The sequence below is a fragment of the Alligator sinensis genome, unplaced genomic scaffold (genome assembly GCF_000455745.1).
Source record: "Alligator sinensis unplaced genomic scaffold, ASM45574v1 scaffold798_1, whole genome shotgun sequence".
Classification (NCBI taxonomy): Eukaryota; Metazoa; Chordata; order Crocodylia; family Alligatoridae; genus Alligator; species Alligator sinensis.
Window position 1 is genome coordinate 1,567,677 of NW_005842138.1, and position 13,089 is coordinate 1,580,765.

A 13,089-nucleotide genomic window follows, 5' to 3' on the forward strand; every position below is an offset into this window, starting at 1 on the left:
CTGAATGTGCAGTACTATACTATAAGAGTCAAGGGGAGAGAAGAGGAGTAAACAAAAGGGAGCCTGACTCCACAACCCAGTGTTTGGGACATGCAATCTCAGTGCCGTAGCAGTTAAGTTTGTAGCTCAAAGTGGCTCAAAGCCCACAGCTGCAGCCTGCCTTTGCCCCACACACAGATCCAGTGGGCACACACCCTCCATGCTTGCCCCTGAGTGCACGCAGCAGCCGGGGCCACCCTTCCCCCATCCCCACGCTCCCCCAAGCGAGCCACTCATGGCTCTGTTGCATGCCTCACCCCAGGTGGGCAGCGCCTGTTGAGGCCCCTTTACTTCAGCACTTGAGGTAGTTGCCCCACTTGCCCCCTCCCCACCCCTTGCTACATCACTGTGCATTCTGGACCCTACTCCCAGAGTTATTTCTGCTTATTATCTACTGATTGTCTAATATAATATGAAGAGCAAAGAGCAGAAGCCACCCTTCCTGCTGTGTGCCCTAAACATTAGACTACATCCCCTCTTGCTTTCCCTCCTTTTGGACCCAGGATTTCACTGGCTGTTCAATGCTCAAGGTTTAACAGAAGATTAGAATGCTCTCACCATTAGTAATTCTATGAAAGGAGGGATAGCAGTACCTTCACTGACTGTGTTTTTGTCTGAAAGGGACTGTGGATGCTGCACTTTGAACTGAACTCAGTGCTATTGGTGTATCTTATAAATCCCCTGAGCATTTCTAGGGCCTCACCCCCATCCAGAAGCTTAAACTGACAACACTCTAGGTCAAAATGGAGTTTAGGCAGGAGTTTGGTGCCCAACTCAGACTGGGGTACTACTGCTCAGGTTGAAGGGCTTCTTCACATGTGTGGGAGTCAAATTTAGATGACCCATTAACTCAGAAGTCCAAAATATAAGTAGAGGGGACACAACTGACCTAGGTTTGATACTTTGCTCTGATATGTATTTGTTGGGTGATAATGAACATACTGTCATATCACTTTCTTGTGATAAAGTTTCCCCAGCAATAAAAAAAGATAAAAATATTAACCTCCTTTGAGAACTACTGAAAACGAGGTTGGATGGAAAGGAAATGGGATAAAGAGCTAAATATTGCCAGTAGTTGCAGATGGTAAAATTCAGGGGAAATATAATACAAGGTTGCAGTACCATGGCAAGGAATTTTAGCGCCCAGGGCAAGCCCGCAGCAGCAGCCCACCCTCACCCCGCGCACAGATCCAGGGAGCACACCCCCCCTCCATGCTTGCTCAGGGGTGCATGCAGTAGCAGGACCGCTTTCCCCATGTCCCCATGCCCCCCCAAACAAGCTGCTCATGGCTTTGTGCCACACCCTGCCCTACCTGGGCAGCACCTGTTGGCACCCCTTTGCTTTGATGCCCAGAATGGTCACCGCGGTTCCCCACCCCCGCCTCCCCCTTTGCTACGGCACTGCAAGGTTGTTATTCTTCAGGCTCTGAAATTCTGAAGCAAACAATCAAGCAAAGCTAATGGGCTTTTAAAAAATGTCTTACTAAAATATTGCTAGTTGTAAGACAAAGGCTGGCATACTGTACTCTTTAATTTATGTTACTGTGTTACCACAAAAACTAGTCTGACAAAGAACTCATACTCACAGTGAAATGTCCACCCACTGTAAACCTTACCAAAAAAAATTAATCTGTAAAAACATATCCAAAAACAATGATTCAGTCCTTTTCCTGTCATGCATTTTCTTAGTAATAGGCCAGGTTCTACTGTGACCTATCTTTATTAATTTTATCCTGTGATTTTCCCCAGGTTAACAATAGGGCTCGTTCAGGAGAAAGGTACTCCTGCTAATGGATACGAACCACAGAAACTACCCAAATGTAACAAGACCTTCAGTATCTTCATAGCTTCATAACATAGCATCTGCCAAAGTAAATAGTTGCTTATGAAAGCTTAGGCCTTTCTCAGTCCATAAGGTGCAAATCTGCCCTGCCCTCTACCTTCATAACTGACATCTTTTTAATCTTTAAAGTCAGAAGAAACCTTCTGGACCTGAGCACAGAGGAGAAGAATCGTTTTATCAATGCCCTACACCAAGCCAAGAGTACAATACATCCTGACATTGTCATAGCCACCAGAAGGCATGAGGAGATATTTGGACCAGATGGCAACACACCACAATTCGAGAATGTGTCCATTTATAACTACTTTGTGTGGTCCCATTATTACTCTGTCAGAAAGACTTTCCTTGGTCCAGGACAGCAGAGTTTTGGAGGAGTGGATTTCTCTCATGAAGGACCAGCATTTCTCACCTGGCATAGGTACCATCTCCTGCAATTAGAAAGAGACATGCAGGTAAAGTTTGCATTTGTATTGACTTGCTGTTATTCATATTTTATGCTGTACCATTAAATAATTATTTCTCCCTATAGTCCACTGGTGAAGGATAAATAGTGTATCCTTCTAGCTGGTTTCTATCACTTTTTCAAACCCAGTGTTATCAGGCATATTAACATTAATTGATTTATTTTAGGTCTTTAGACTGCCAGGAGCATATTTACAGTAAAAAATATTTTAGGGATACTAGTAAAAAAATACAAAATTTGTCTCAAAGTTTACTTTGTCAGTGTGACAAAGTCATCAGAAAAGCTAATGGCACTTTATCGTGCATCAGCAGATGCATGACGAACAGAACCAAGGAGGTGATACTTCCCCTCTATCGGGCGCTGGTCAGACCGCAGTTGGAATACTGGGTGCAGTTTTGGGCGCCACACTTCAAGAGGGATGTAGATAACCTGGAGAGGGTCGAGAGAAGGGCCACACATATGGTTAAGGGCTTGCGGGCCAAGCCCTATGAGGAGAGACTAGGGCACCTGGACCTCTTCAGCCTCCACAAGAGAAGGTTGAGAGGCGACCTTGTGGCTGCCTATAAGTTCATCATGGGGGCACAGAAGGGAATTGGTGAGGCTTTACTCACCAAGGCACCCCTGGGGGTTACAAGAAATAATGACCATAAGCTAGCAGAGAGCAGATTTAGACTGGGCATTAGGAAGAACTTCTTCACAGTTAGAGTGGCCAGGGTCTGGAATGGGCTCCCAAGGGAGGTGGTGCTCTCCCCTACCCTGGGGGTCTTCAAGAGGAGGTTAGATAAGCATCTAGCTGGGGTCATCTAAACCCAGCACTCTTCCCTGCCTATGCAGGGGGTCGGACTCGATGATATATGAGGTCCCTTCCGACCATAGCATCTATGAATCTATGAATTTAGCAAAGCAGGTGTAAAGTCAACATCTACATTCTTTAATTTGAGCACTGAAATTAATTGCTAATGGTGATAAAATAAGTGTTAATGAGTCTTCTAAATTCTGGGACTTGGTTCTTGATTCAGATGTGCCTGGAGATGGAGTAAATCAGTGAGATAAAAGAAGCAGCGTGCATTCAGAATCGCCTTGGAAGTGTGTGATTTGCTCAAACAGCTAGAAAAGAGAGGGGCAGGAGATTTCATTTTATAAATAGCAGTTCTCCAGCTTTTCCTTTCTCTCCACAGGAACTCTCCACAGGAGGGAGGGAAACCCTTTTATCAGGCACCATACCACAGACTCAATCCCCCATTGCTTCAAGCTCAAAATGTTTCAATATGAGGAAACATTCCACAAATCACTTATTGTCGTGGAAAAGAGTATAAACACCCTTGATATAAATAACCTTAAATAAAAAAGAAAAAGTAGATATCAACCCCTGCACTGTGTACCTTTTGAGCAAAAGAAACATTTAGAAAAAAAATACATTTCATAAAATATAGGGGAGGGGAAATAATCAAATTTAGTTTTCTATCAGCATTTCCCAAATGATTAAACACTTGATAGCATGTGGTTTACCTTTTGTTTATGATTTTAGTAAACTATGTGGTAGACTAAGTAAATTTGTTCAGTATAACCAGGTGCAGACCTCTGTAACCCTCAAGCATTTTTTGCGTGTTCATCAGCAGGAGAAAAGAGACTAGAAGTTTCAGTGTATATTTATGTACTGCTTCCCAGGCCTACACATCATAGACTAAAAAAACAACCAAAAAAAGAAACCAGGCACGTGAAACACCTGATAAACAAGCACCTTTAATTAAGGAGATGGAGAAATGTTGCAAAAATAGGATAGTGCTTGAAATCAATTAATACAAAGTACTTATAATTGGTTTGGAAATCATTACTAGACCTGGTTAAAATGTATTATTTCAATGTCATCGGAAATTCTGAGACAATATCCCCCAATACAAATCCTCACCGTAGCAATGGGAATCATTGCTGAATCTATCCGGCACGTGCATCAAGTATTTCTATTGTTTACATTAGTTAGTGACGCTGTCGATATAGGAGCTGCTGGGAGCCCTTCTAGTTGATATCTGCATAGACAGAGGGAGAAAAACATTTGGGGGCGGCTGAGCACACACGCGCATGTACACACACACCCCCCTGTCCCCCAACAGGAAAGTCTTCAGGGGAAGGGGCAGGGGGAGAAGAAAGGTGTCTGCATGGGGTAAGGCAGGCTGCCACTGTGGGCTAGGGCCAGGGCAGGGGTGGCTGCACTGTGGTCCTGTCTTCCTTGATAGGTATAACTCTCAGATAACCAGAATTTTTAGATAACCAGCACCTCCATTACCATACTCATGCCAGATAACAAAGCTTTTAGTGTAAAAGATTTTGAAACTGAACTTGGCATGGAACCTGGACCTCCCCATGGTAGGTTCATCTCAAGTTATTGACTCTGCAAGTTCAGATTTTCTAGCAGTTAGCCAGGTTACCTGGCAATTTTCTTCTGCATGTCATTGGAAATTTCTTAAAGCCATTCAAGACAATATTTCAGTACTGATAACTGGCATTTTTAAATAAAAATCTGTTTCATCAGATAATTCCTGGTAAGGTAATTACCACTTTGTGACAGTTACTGCTTGAAGTGAAACACAATATATTCATTTTGAAAAATAAACATAAAATGGAAGAGAGAACCAAGGACCTACTCTAGTATTAGATCTAATAAGATATTAATAAACTAATCAAGTACAGGTTAGTAAACCAGGTCATTAATTAACCTAGCATGATGGTTATCCTGACCTCAGAGAACTTCCATCTCTAAGCAGAAATGGAATTAAATGGCAAACACTGGAATGATCACTCCCTTCTCTTCTTCATCATTACCCTATAGTTCTGCTTAAGTTGATCAAATTTAGAACATTGATTTTGGTAATTGTATGTGTGTAGAACTGTATTTCCCAAAGTCCCTGTATGATTAAAGTCCACAAGTCTCGCTGGGTGTCTTTAATTCACTTAAGTTCTGTTGATATGCATCCCATCATAACATATTTTGATCCTCTTGTTATATTATTTGAGTGAGGGCCTGCATTAACACGTGTTCTTACGGTTAGGAGATGCTACAGGATCCCACTTTCGCACTTCCTTATTGGAATTTTGCTACTGGTGCAAATACCTGTGATATCTGCACAGATGATTTGATGGGAGCTAGAAGCAATTTTGATACCAGTCTTATAAGTCAGAACTCCATCTTTTCTCAGTGGAGAGTGATATGTGAAAATCTAGAAGACTATGATACTTTGGGAACTATATGTAACAGTAAGTTTGTCTACTGAGAGATATTTTGAGATAATTTCTATAACAATATTAATAACAACAATGACAATAATAATAACCCTTCACTTTTCAGTACTGCCTTCCATTAGAGGATCTCAAAGTACATTGCAAATTACTCTGAGTGAAGTCTCATAACACTTGCTGACATACTAAAGGGTTATTAACTCTATTTCATAGAACAGCTAACTGAGACAGAGGTTAAAAGTTTGCAATAAAAGTAGAAATGGGAAAAAGAAACAATTTGTTTTGAACCCAGATTTTTGGCTGTCTGATGTATTAGCAGTAAGACTTTCCTTCACTAAAGAATAATTAATACTGTAATGTGACTTTGATGTCTTTGGAATGTGCTCTGTAGAGTCCATGTAGTCATTTTCCAACCACACTCAAAACAAGGTAGATCCTATAATAGCACAACTCTGGTTGAGGGGTTAAACCTGCCAGAAAGGACTGAACCTGGGACTTCTGAATGTAGCCCTGACTGCCTGAGCGAAAAGTTCCCATAAAGGCTTTTGCAAGCTAATCAACTTCTGACTATGACTCAGCCACCTATAGAAGGAAAAAAAGAGTCCCACACTGGGTAGCTTACAATAATACTAAGCAAGATCCTTGGTGTTTGGTCTATATCAGGCCAGTTGGGGCTCAGATCCTGTGCCAAGTGTAGCTTAACCCTTTCCAAGGATCTGGCCCAGTATTTCACCTAACCCTGTTGTTTGGTGCTTCATTTTTCAATCGTACATTGCCATTCCACTTTTTTCTTCTCCCAAAATCCAGGCACAGAGGGGGGTCCAATTCGAAGGAATCCTGCTGGAAATGTTGCCCGACCAATGGTACAACGTCTTCCTGAGCCAGGGGATGTGGCCCTTTGTTTGGAAGTTGGCTTGTTTGACACTCCTCCTTTCTACTCAAATTCCACAGACAGTTTCCGTAATACAGTAGAAGGTAAGTATCACAAACAAAAATGTCTGTAACTAAACCCAAATGGATGTGGCAGGTAGCCTGTTGCATTTACCAGTTTTCCGCACAGTGGTGAATAATTAAGAGTGTTAGCTCTGGGTTTGGCCACAAGCTATTTATTCTTGTTAGTTTCCTGTGTTTAAGTGGAAAAAATTTACAATTTGGGGGCCAGCTCCTGAGGGCTACAAGACTGTGTCTGGCCACAATATGTGTGCCACACACATGGGCAGATGCAATGAGCTTGTCTATACTGTAGTGGCTGCATATCTCAGGGATCCCAGGGTAAGAAGTTTTCTGATAGGGCCACTCTGGGCAGTTAACTTTCAAATAAGGAACCATATCCTCAGCTGAATGATTGTAGCTGTGCTAACTCCAGTGAAGCCAGTTTACAACAGCCGAGGATCTGGCCTATGGTGTTTATGTTGAAGAATCTAGTATTGGAATTCTGGGCCAAATTAGCTGGTAGGGAGCCACTGGTAGTCAGTACCTCTGGAAAAACAAAGCCTCATGATCTGAGCACTTAGACACAGCCTTAAAGGAACAATTCTTTGCCACCCAAGCTTTGGCCCAAGTTTATACACTAGACCATTTTCCTGATGTTTTAGAAAATTATCTCTTAACACCCAGATTTCCATATGCTAAGCACTAGTTCAGCAAGACTAGGGAATCTACAGTGAGAATTCTAAGAGACCCTGAGCCAGAAGGTAGTTTTCCAAAGTAAATGTGGTAAAAGTCAATGTATAAAAGAGATGCAGAAAACTGTAGGAACAGCTGTCCCGTTAGGATACAGGGTGGAATCATTACATTGACATCAGCAGTTAGTAGCTGCATGTGTGGTGGTTTCATTTATGTTCAGTGCCTTCTAAATTCAAAGTTTTGACCAGGAGTTGGGTGCTAAAAATGGTTTACTTTTGCTCATGTGCAAGATCCCACTTTGCTTGATTCACACATGCACAAACAAGCACACCCCAGAGTCACAGAATTCCTTTAGAAAGATTATTTTCATCTGAGAATTACATAGTCTAGAGGTATAGCAGCCACACATTTAAAATGCCAATAGATGGAGAAGGCGAAAGTTGGTTATGTTAAACAAGGCAACAGAACAGCTTGACAGCCTTTCAGAGAAATCAGTATCCAGCTGGGACGGCTGCTTCTGAAGAAAATGTTCACTGTATTCTTCTGTTTCTATACCTAGGGTACAGTGATCCATCAGGGAAGTATGATCCAGCAGTTCGAAGCCTTCATAATTTGGCTCATCTTTTTCTGAATGGAACAGGGGGGCAAACTCATTTATCCCCAAATGATCCCATTTTTGTCCTCCTGCACACATTTACTGATGCTGTATTTGATGAATGGTTGATGAGACATAATGCTGGTGAGATACATACATTTCTATTATTTTTCCAGGTCAGCAAACCTTGTTACCCTCACAAAATAGTTCATTAATAGGTAAATCCTCCTTGACTTTCACTCTGCCTTCTGTCTGTGCAGAAACTTGGCCAGGAGTGGAAAAGCACCTGATGCCAATGCAGTGTCTCCTGTAGCACACAGACAAAGGAATCATGCCAGCTACCCCAGGGTTGTATAATCACTTTGTGCATTAGGACTTTAAGGATTTTTTTGTCCTTAGAAAAAAATTAGTGTATATCCCAGCTACTCATCCAGTGCTATCATGTGACCCACTATAGCTTGGGTGTTTAGGAAGGCCATGCAAAGAGTTGTTCTTCCCTTTTCCTAGGGGAAAGTGCATTTAAGGTCCACTTACAGTTGATGTCATTGTTTCCTAATTACTAAGAAAAGGACAGTAGGAAAGACAGTAGTCAGTTAACCACAGAGAAATTTGTACCATTCTAATGGATGATGCAGAATTCCCTCAAACCCTACCCATACAAGAAGCCCCTGAAGAGATTATGCTCCCATTGAGGCAATGCAGCCTTTTGCTGTTACTCATACTGAGATCTACTGCAGTTGCACAACTGAGCTCTCATAATGCTGTGAATTGCATTTTCCCATCTACACTATGAGAGAGGCTATTGTATGTCTTGATACAAGGCAGAACAGTTACATGATTTATCACAAGATCTTGTGACATTTTCCAAATACCATTTTTGCTCCAACTGACTCTTTCTTGATTTGAGTAGGGGTGAGTTTCCTGATTTACATTGGAAATCAAAGTACATCAGATGCCATCCTGACAGCCATAACAGCTTATTCTAATAAATTATTTCACCCAGATATTGGCCCATTTCTTGCACAGCTCTACTGCACACACAGTATAGTCACCACTGCTATAAGCACAGGCCTGCATTTTTAAAGTGATTAGTTGTTTGGTGTGTCAAGTGGAGGAACCTTGAGGAGGCTTGCTTTTTTTTTTTCATTTACAGCTGAGTATCCTTCTTTGAAAACTAGACTCTTTTAAGTTGACTCAGGCACCCAAACTCATGACTCACATATAAAAATGTTGGGTTGAACTATCTTTTGTTTCATTCAGATAATTGGTCCATTCAAAGAAATCTTGTGCTCTGATCCTCAGTGTCACTGTGAAAAAAAAAGTAATATTTTACTCTTTCTACCCATTGTATAGATAAAATGATTCCCAAACACCATTTGAATCTTCTTTTTTTAATATTTATTAAAAGGTTAATAAATATCTTGTTTTCCAATTAGATATCTCCATATATCCACTAGAAAATGCCCCTATTGGACATAACCGACAATACAACATGGTGCCATTTTGGCCCCCAATTCCCAATGATCAGATGTTTGTTGCTGCACCAGAAAGCCTGGGCTACAGTTATCAAGTTCAATGGCCAGGTAAATACCTATAACCTGGATCTCTCTCACCATCCTCTTATCACATCTTTCTTCATTTTGTGTATGTGCAACAACGTTCCATTTAATAAAGCTGACTTTAAATTGCACAAATTATATTTGGATATTGTTCTAAAGTACTTTTGAATAACTAGCTTTAAAACTGGACTAACCTGTATCACTTAGAGCCTGTATAAGCCCTTAAACATAACACTGATGAACCTGAACCAAATTCCTAAAGATTAACAAACTTTGAAGTTCCGTTTTAGAAACAAAGAGCAGAATTCTCTTTTACATCTTGGATATCTGCTTGAGACTAACTCTGAGTTGCCTGACTATTGTGGAGGAACTATTCTATTGGCTCTTTTACGCATATAATTTTGCCCTTATAGGAATCCGATTACCATTCCAGGATATGCACAAATGTCTCCCTATTTCTAGGGGTATAGGTTGTAGCCGTGTTAGTCTAAGGACACAGGCAGACAAGGTTCCTTGGGTGAATCTGATATCTTTTATTAGACCAACCCAAATAGTTGGAGAATAGTTATTAAGCAAGCTTTTGGGTTCAAAAACCCTTCATCAGGCTAAGGAAGTTTCAGCAGTTGGTGTGTGCTCTTCCTGAATGTGTGCTCTTCCATCCAGGAAGAGCACACACCAACTGCTGAAATTTCCTTAGCCTGACGAAGAGTTTTTGAACCCGAAAGCTTGCTTAATAACTATTCTCCAATAATTTGGGTTGGTCTAATAAAAGATATCAGATTCACCCAAGGAACCTTGTCTGCCTATTTCTATAATTTTATTTGCCCAGAGGGGATAGAATCACTCAAACACAATAGTAAAGAGTTAGTCTCAAACTGCCCTCTGGTTGTTTGCTAGGTGAGGTGAAACAGAATTTTGCCTTAAGCACTTTACCCATAGAAGAAGACACCTCTGTGGCCATGTGAAATCCCAGTGAAGTCAATAGATTCTGCATATGAGTCCTCCAACAAAAGCCAAATGAAAGATGAAGACCTTCATGGCTCAGGATAGGTGAAATTTAAATTTCCCATTCTGCAGAACAAAAAAGTGTTTATCAATGTCATTATAGCACAGACAGGAGATATTTTGATCTAAGAGGCAATTATTTTATATTTGCAATATTAAATCATTTTCTAAACTTTTCTATTGTGACATGAAACTATATTTTTTCTTTAGAGTTTTATTAAATAACAATGGCTATGTGGCTTTGGTCTAACTTTCAATTGCTTCCCTAGAAATTTAACTTTGTTTCCCCTATTCCTGTTTTTGTTCCACTAGCCCGAGCTTTCCACATCACAGAGATCATAACTATTGCAATAGTGACTGCACTGATTCTTGTTGCAATTATTTTTGCTGGCACTACGTGTATTGTGCACTCCAGGAAAAACAAGGATGAATTACATCAGCCTCTTCTCACTGACCAGTATCAGCACTATTCAGATGATTATGACACCATGCCAACTCCAAGCCAGTCTGTAGTCTGAAGAGACTTATTTCATCTTAAGCCAACAGAACCAGTTATTTCTGTTGTATTTATAAATACCAGTAATCTATCTGCATTAAAATAAATTACAGAACATTTAAACTATTTGATACATTTGCGTCAGTTCTAGGCTCCTCTTTTGTCACAAGTAGGTACCAATAAATCACTTTTCAAATACAAGTTCTTTAATAGTTTTGCTTCTTTTCCAACTCTCACCTGCCAGGATCCCTTATCCATATTGCTAAATAAATGTGATTTTCCAATTTATTGAGTACCTTCTCAGTACTGAACTTTTTTATCCCATCTTCACAATATAGAAGCCTTTTCAGAGGTGTATATAAATGAACTTGTGTCTGATTCTTCCTTTTTTGGCTCATAGTGGGTGCATCTACACGTGCATTTTACTGCTCATTAGATTAATCTAATGCACAGTAAAGCATCACCGTGTGCATGTGTGCAGCAATTACTGCTCAATAGATTATGTTAAAGAGCCATTCACTAGTAGCAATAGATACAGGTGCTAGAAAACAACGCTTTACATTAACGCACCTAAGCACATGTGTAGACACTGACCTGGGAGCAAAGTGCTCTCCATCAACCCAAGCAGCAGGGGGCCACAACTGCTGCTTGGCTTAGCCCCAAGCTCTAGGGGGCAGTGGGGAGCTGTCTCCAGCTCCAGGGGCAACTCAGAGCTATGCAGAGCTCCAAAGGGCTCAGCCTGCTCCCTCCGCACCCCCATCAAGTCCCCCATGCCCTCTGCCAACCCAGGGCTGTCCCAGTGCCCCCCTGCCAGCCCATGGCTGGCTCCTGGGGGAGCCTGGAGCTCTCCCTGTGTGCCGCAGGTGGGCAGAGCAGGTCAGGAGCAGCCCTGGACTACAGTACTGTTGGGCTCAATTTGCTCCTGACTTGGGTGTAATCTGCTTGAATATACTGTGCAGTAAATTCAGGCACAGTAATTGCACGTGTAGACATGCCCATTGAGTAGGAACTCATTCCACAGATGAGCTATTCCAGTGATCTCATAAGTGAAAGGCATGGTGGTTCAATGGCTATGGCACCAGAGCAGGGTTCAGGGGATCTAGGCTATATTCCCTGACTCTACCATTCATATACCGAGTATCTTTATGCTAGATGCTTCAAATGTGTGGTTCATTTCCCCCATCCATGAAATCAATACTTGCTTTATAAACTGCTGTAAGTCTGTGTACAAAGAGAAATTCCTATTATTGGTAGAAAAAGCAGGAGAATTGTCAAGTGTGTTAGTACTGAAGGGAAGGAGTGTCTATGAGGGTTTCATGTTGTATGTATGTGGGTCAGAAGCATTGCAACTGACAATATAAAGTAAGTTTCCTGTCTTGGATCAATGCTGTCAAGCAATCTAAAAGAACATAGGCTACAATGGCCTATAAAAAGCTTATAAAGATCATGTGGACAAAGATAGTGAAAGGAGAACAGTATGCTGGGGAGTCTTATGGCAAGTGAACTTGTCTGTAATTTGATAGCTCACTTGATTGGAGTTTAGCTGCAAATATGAACTACAAGCACCTGCAGCTGTAAGGCAGAGACAGACTTGTTGACATTCAAGCACAAGGTCCTGAGAAGAAAATCCTAGTATTCTTGGGCTCTGTTCCCCATCTGTCCACAAGCAGCTTTCTTACCCATCCACCCACGTAGAGAGATGCCCAGGTTTTAAGCCTGACCAATGACTGTCAAGGTACAGAGTGTCATGGCTGAGCTTCTGGCACAGAGCCCCCAAGGTTGGAGTGCCCCTAAAAGGAAAAAAGAGGAGAATGGGCAGGATGGGGCTGGAGCCTATCCTAGTTCCCTGGAAAGCTGCCAATGCAAGAAATTGTGCTGGCAGAAAAAACCCCACCAAGGCTTGTGGTGGTGGTACAGCTGAAGACTTGCTGGTCCTCTTAAGCACCAGGACCCAGATACAGGATCTAGGTCTGTCGAGCATTATGGACCAAGGAGTCTTACAAAAGCAGGATAGTGGAATGCAAGCAAGGCCTCCATCTGAGTCCTAAATTCAAACTGGGAGGTTGGAGTGCCTGTATCATAGGAAGTCAGAAGAGCAAGCCCATGGTCTGGCTGGCACCTTGAGACAGAGGCTGACCCTTGTCTCCTGGAAGATGGTAGGTTCAAGGCTCTGTCCTTGGCACCTTTCTTAGATGAGGTACCAGATGGGCTTGGCAGCCAACCAGGCCA

At 41.8% G+C, this 13,089-nt stretch overlaps 1 protein-coding gene across 2 annotated transcripts in view; it reads left to right on the forward strand.

Moving 5' to 3' along the window:
- TYRP1 (tyrosinase related protein 1) overlaps positions 1–11,061 on the forward strand; it is a 92,116-nt gene extending 81,055 nt beyond the window's left edge. For both annotated transcript variants that reach the window (XM_006025304.3, XM_006025303.2), the window contains exons 3-8: positions 2,012–2,334; positions 5,393–5,597; positions 6,387–6,554; positions 7,765–7,944; positions 9,237–9,383; positions 10,677–11,061. In XM_006025304.3, the coding sequence (XP_006025366.1) occupies positions 2,012–2,334; positions 5,393–5,597; positions 6,387–6,554; positions 7,765–7,944; positions 9,237–9,383; positions 10,677–10,882 (1,229 nt within the window). In that variant the 3' untranslated portion in view covers positions 10,883–11,061. The remainder of the gene's footprint in view (positions 1–2,011; positions 2,335–5,392; positions 5,598–6,386; positions 6,555–7,764; positions 7,945–9,236; positions 9,384–10,676) is intronic.
- The last annotated feature ends 2,028 nt before the right edge of the window (positions 11,062–13,089 follow it).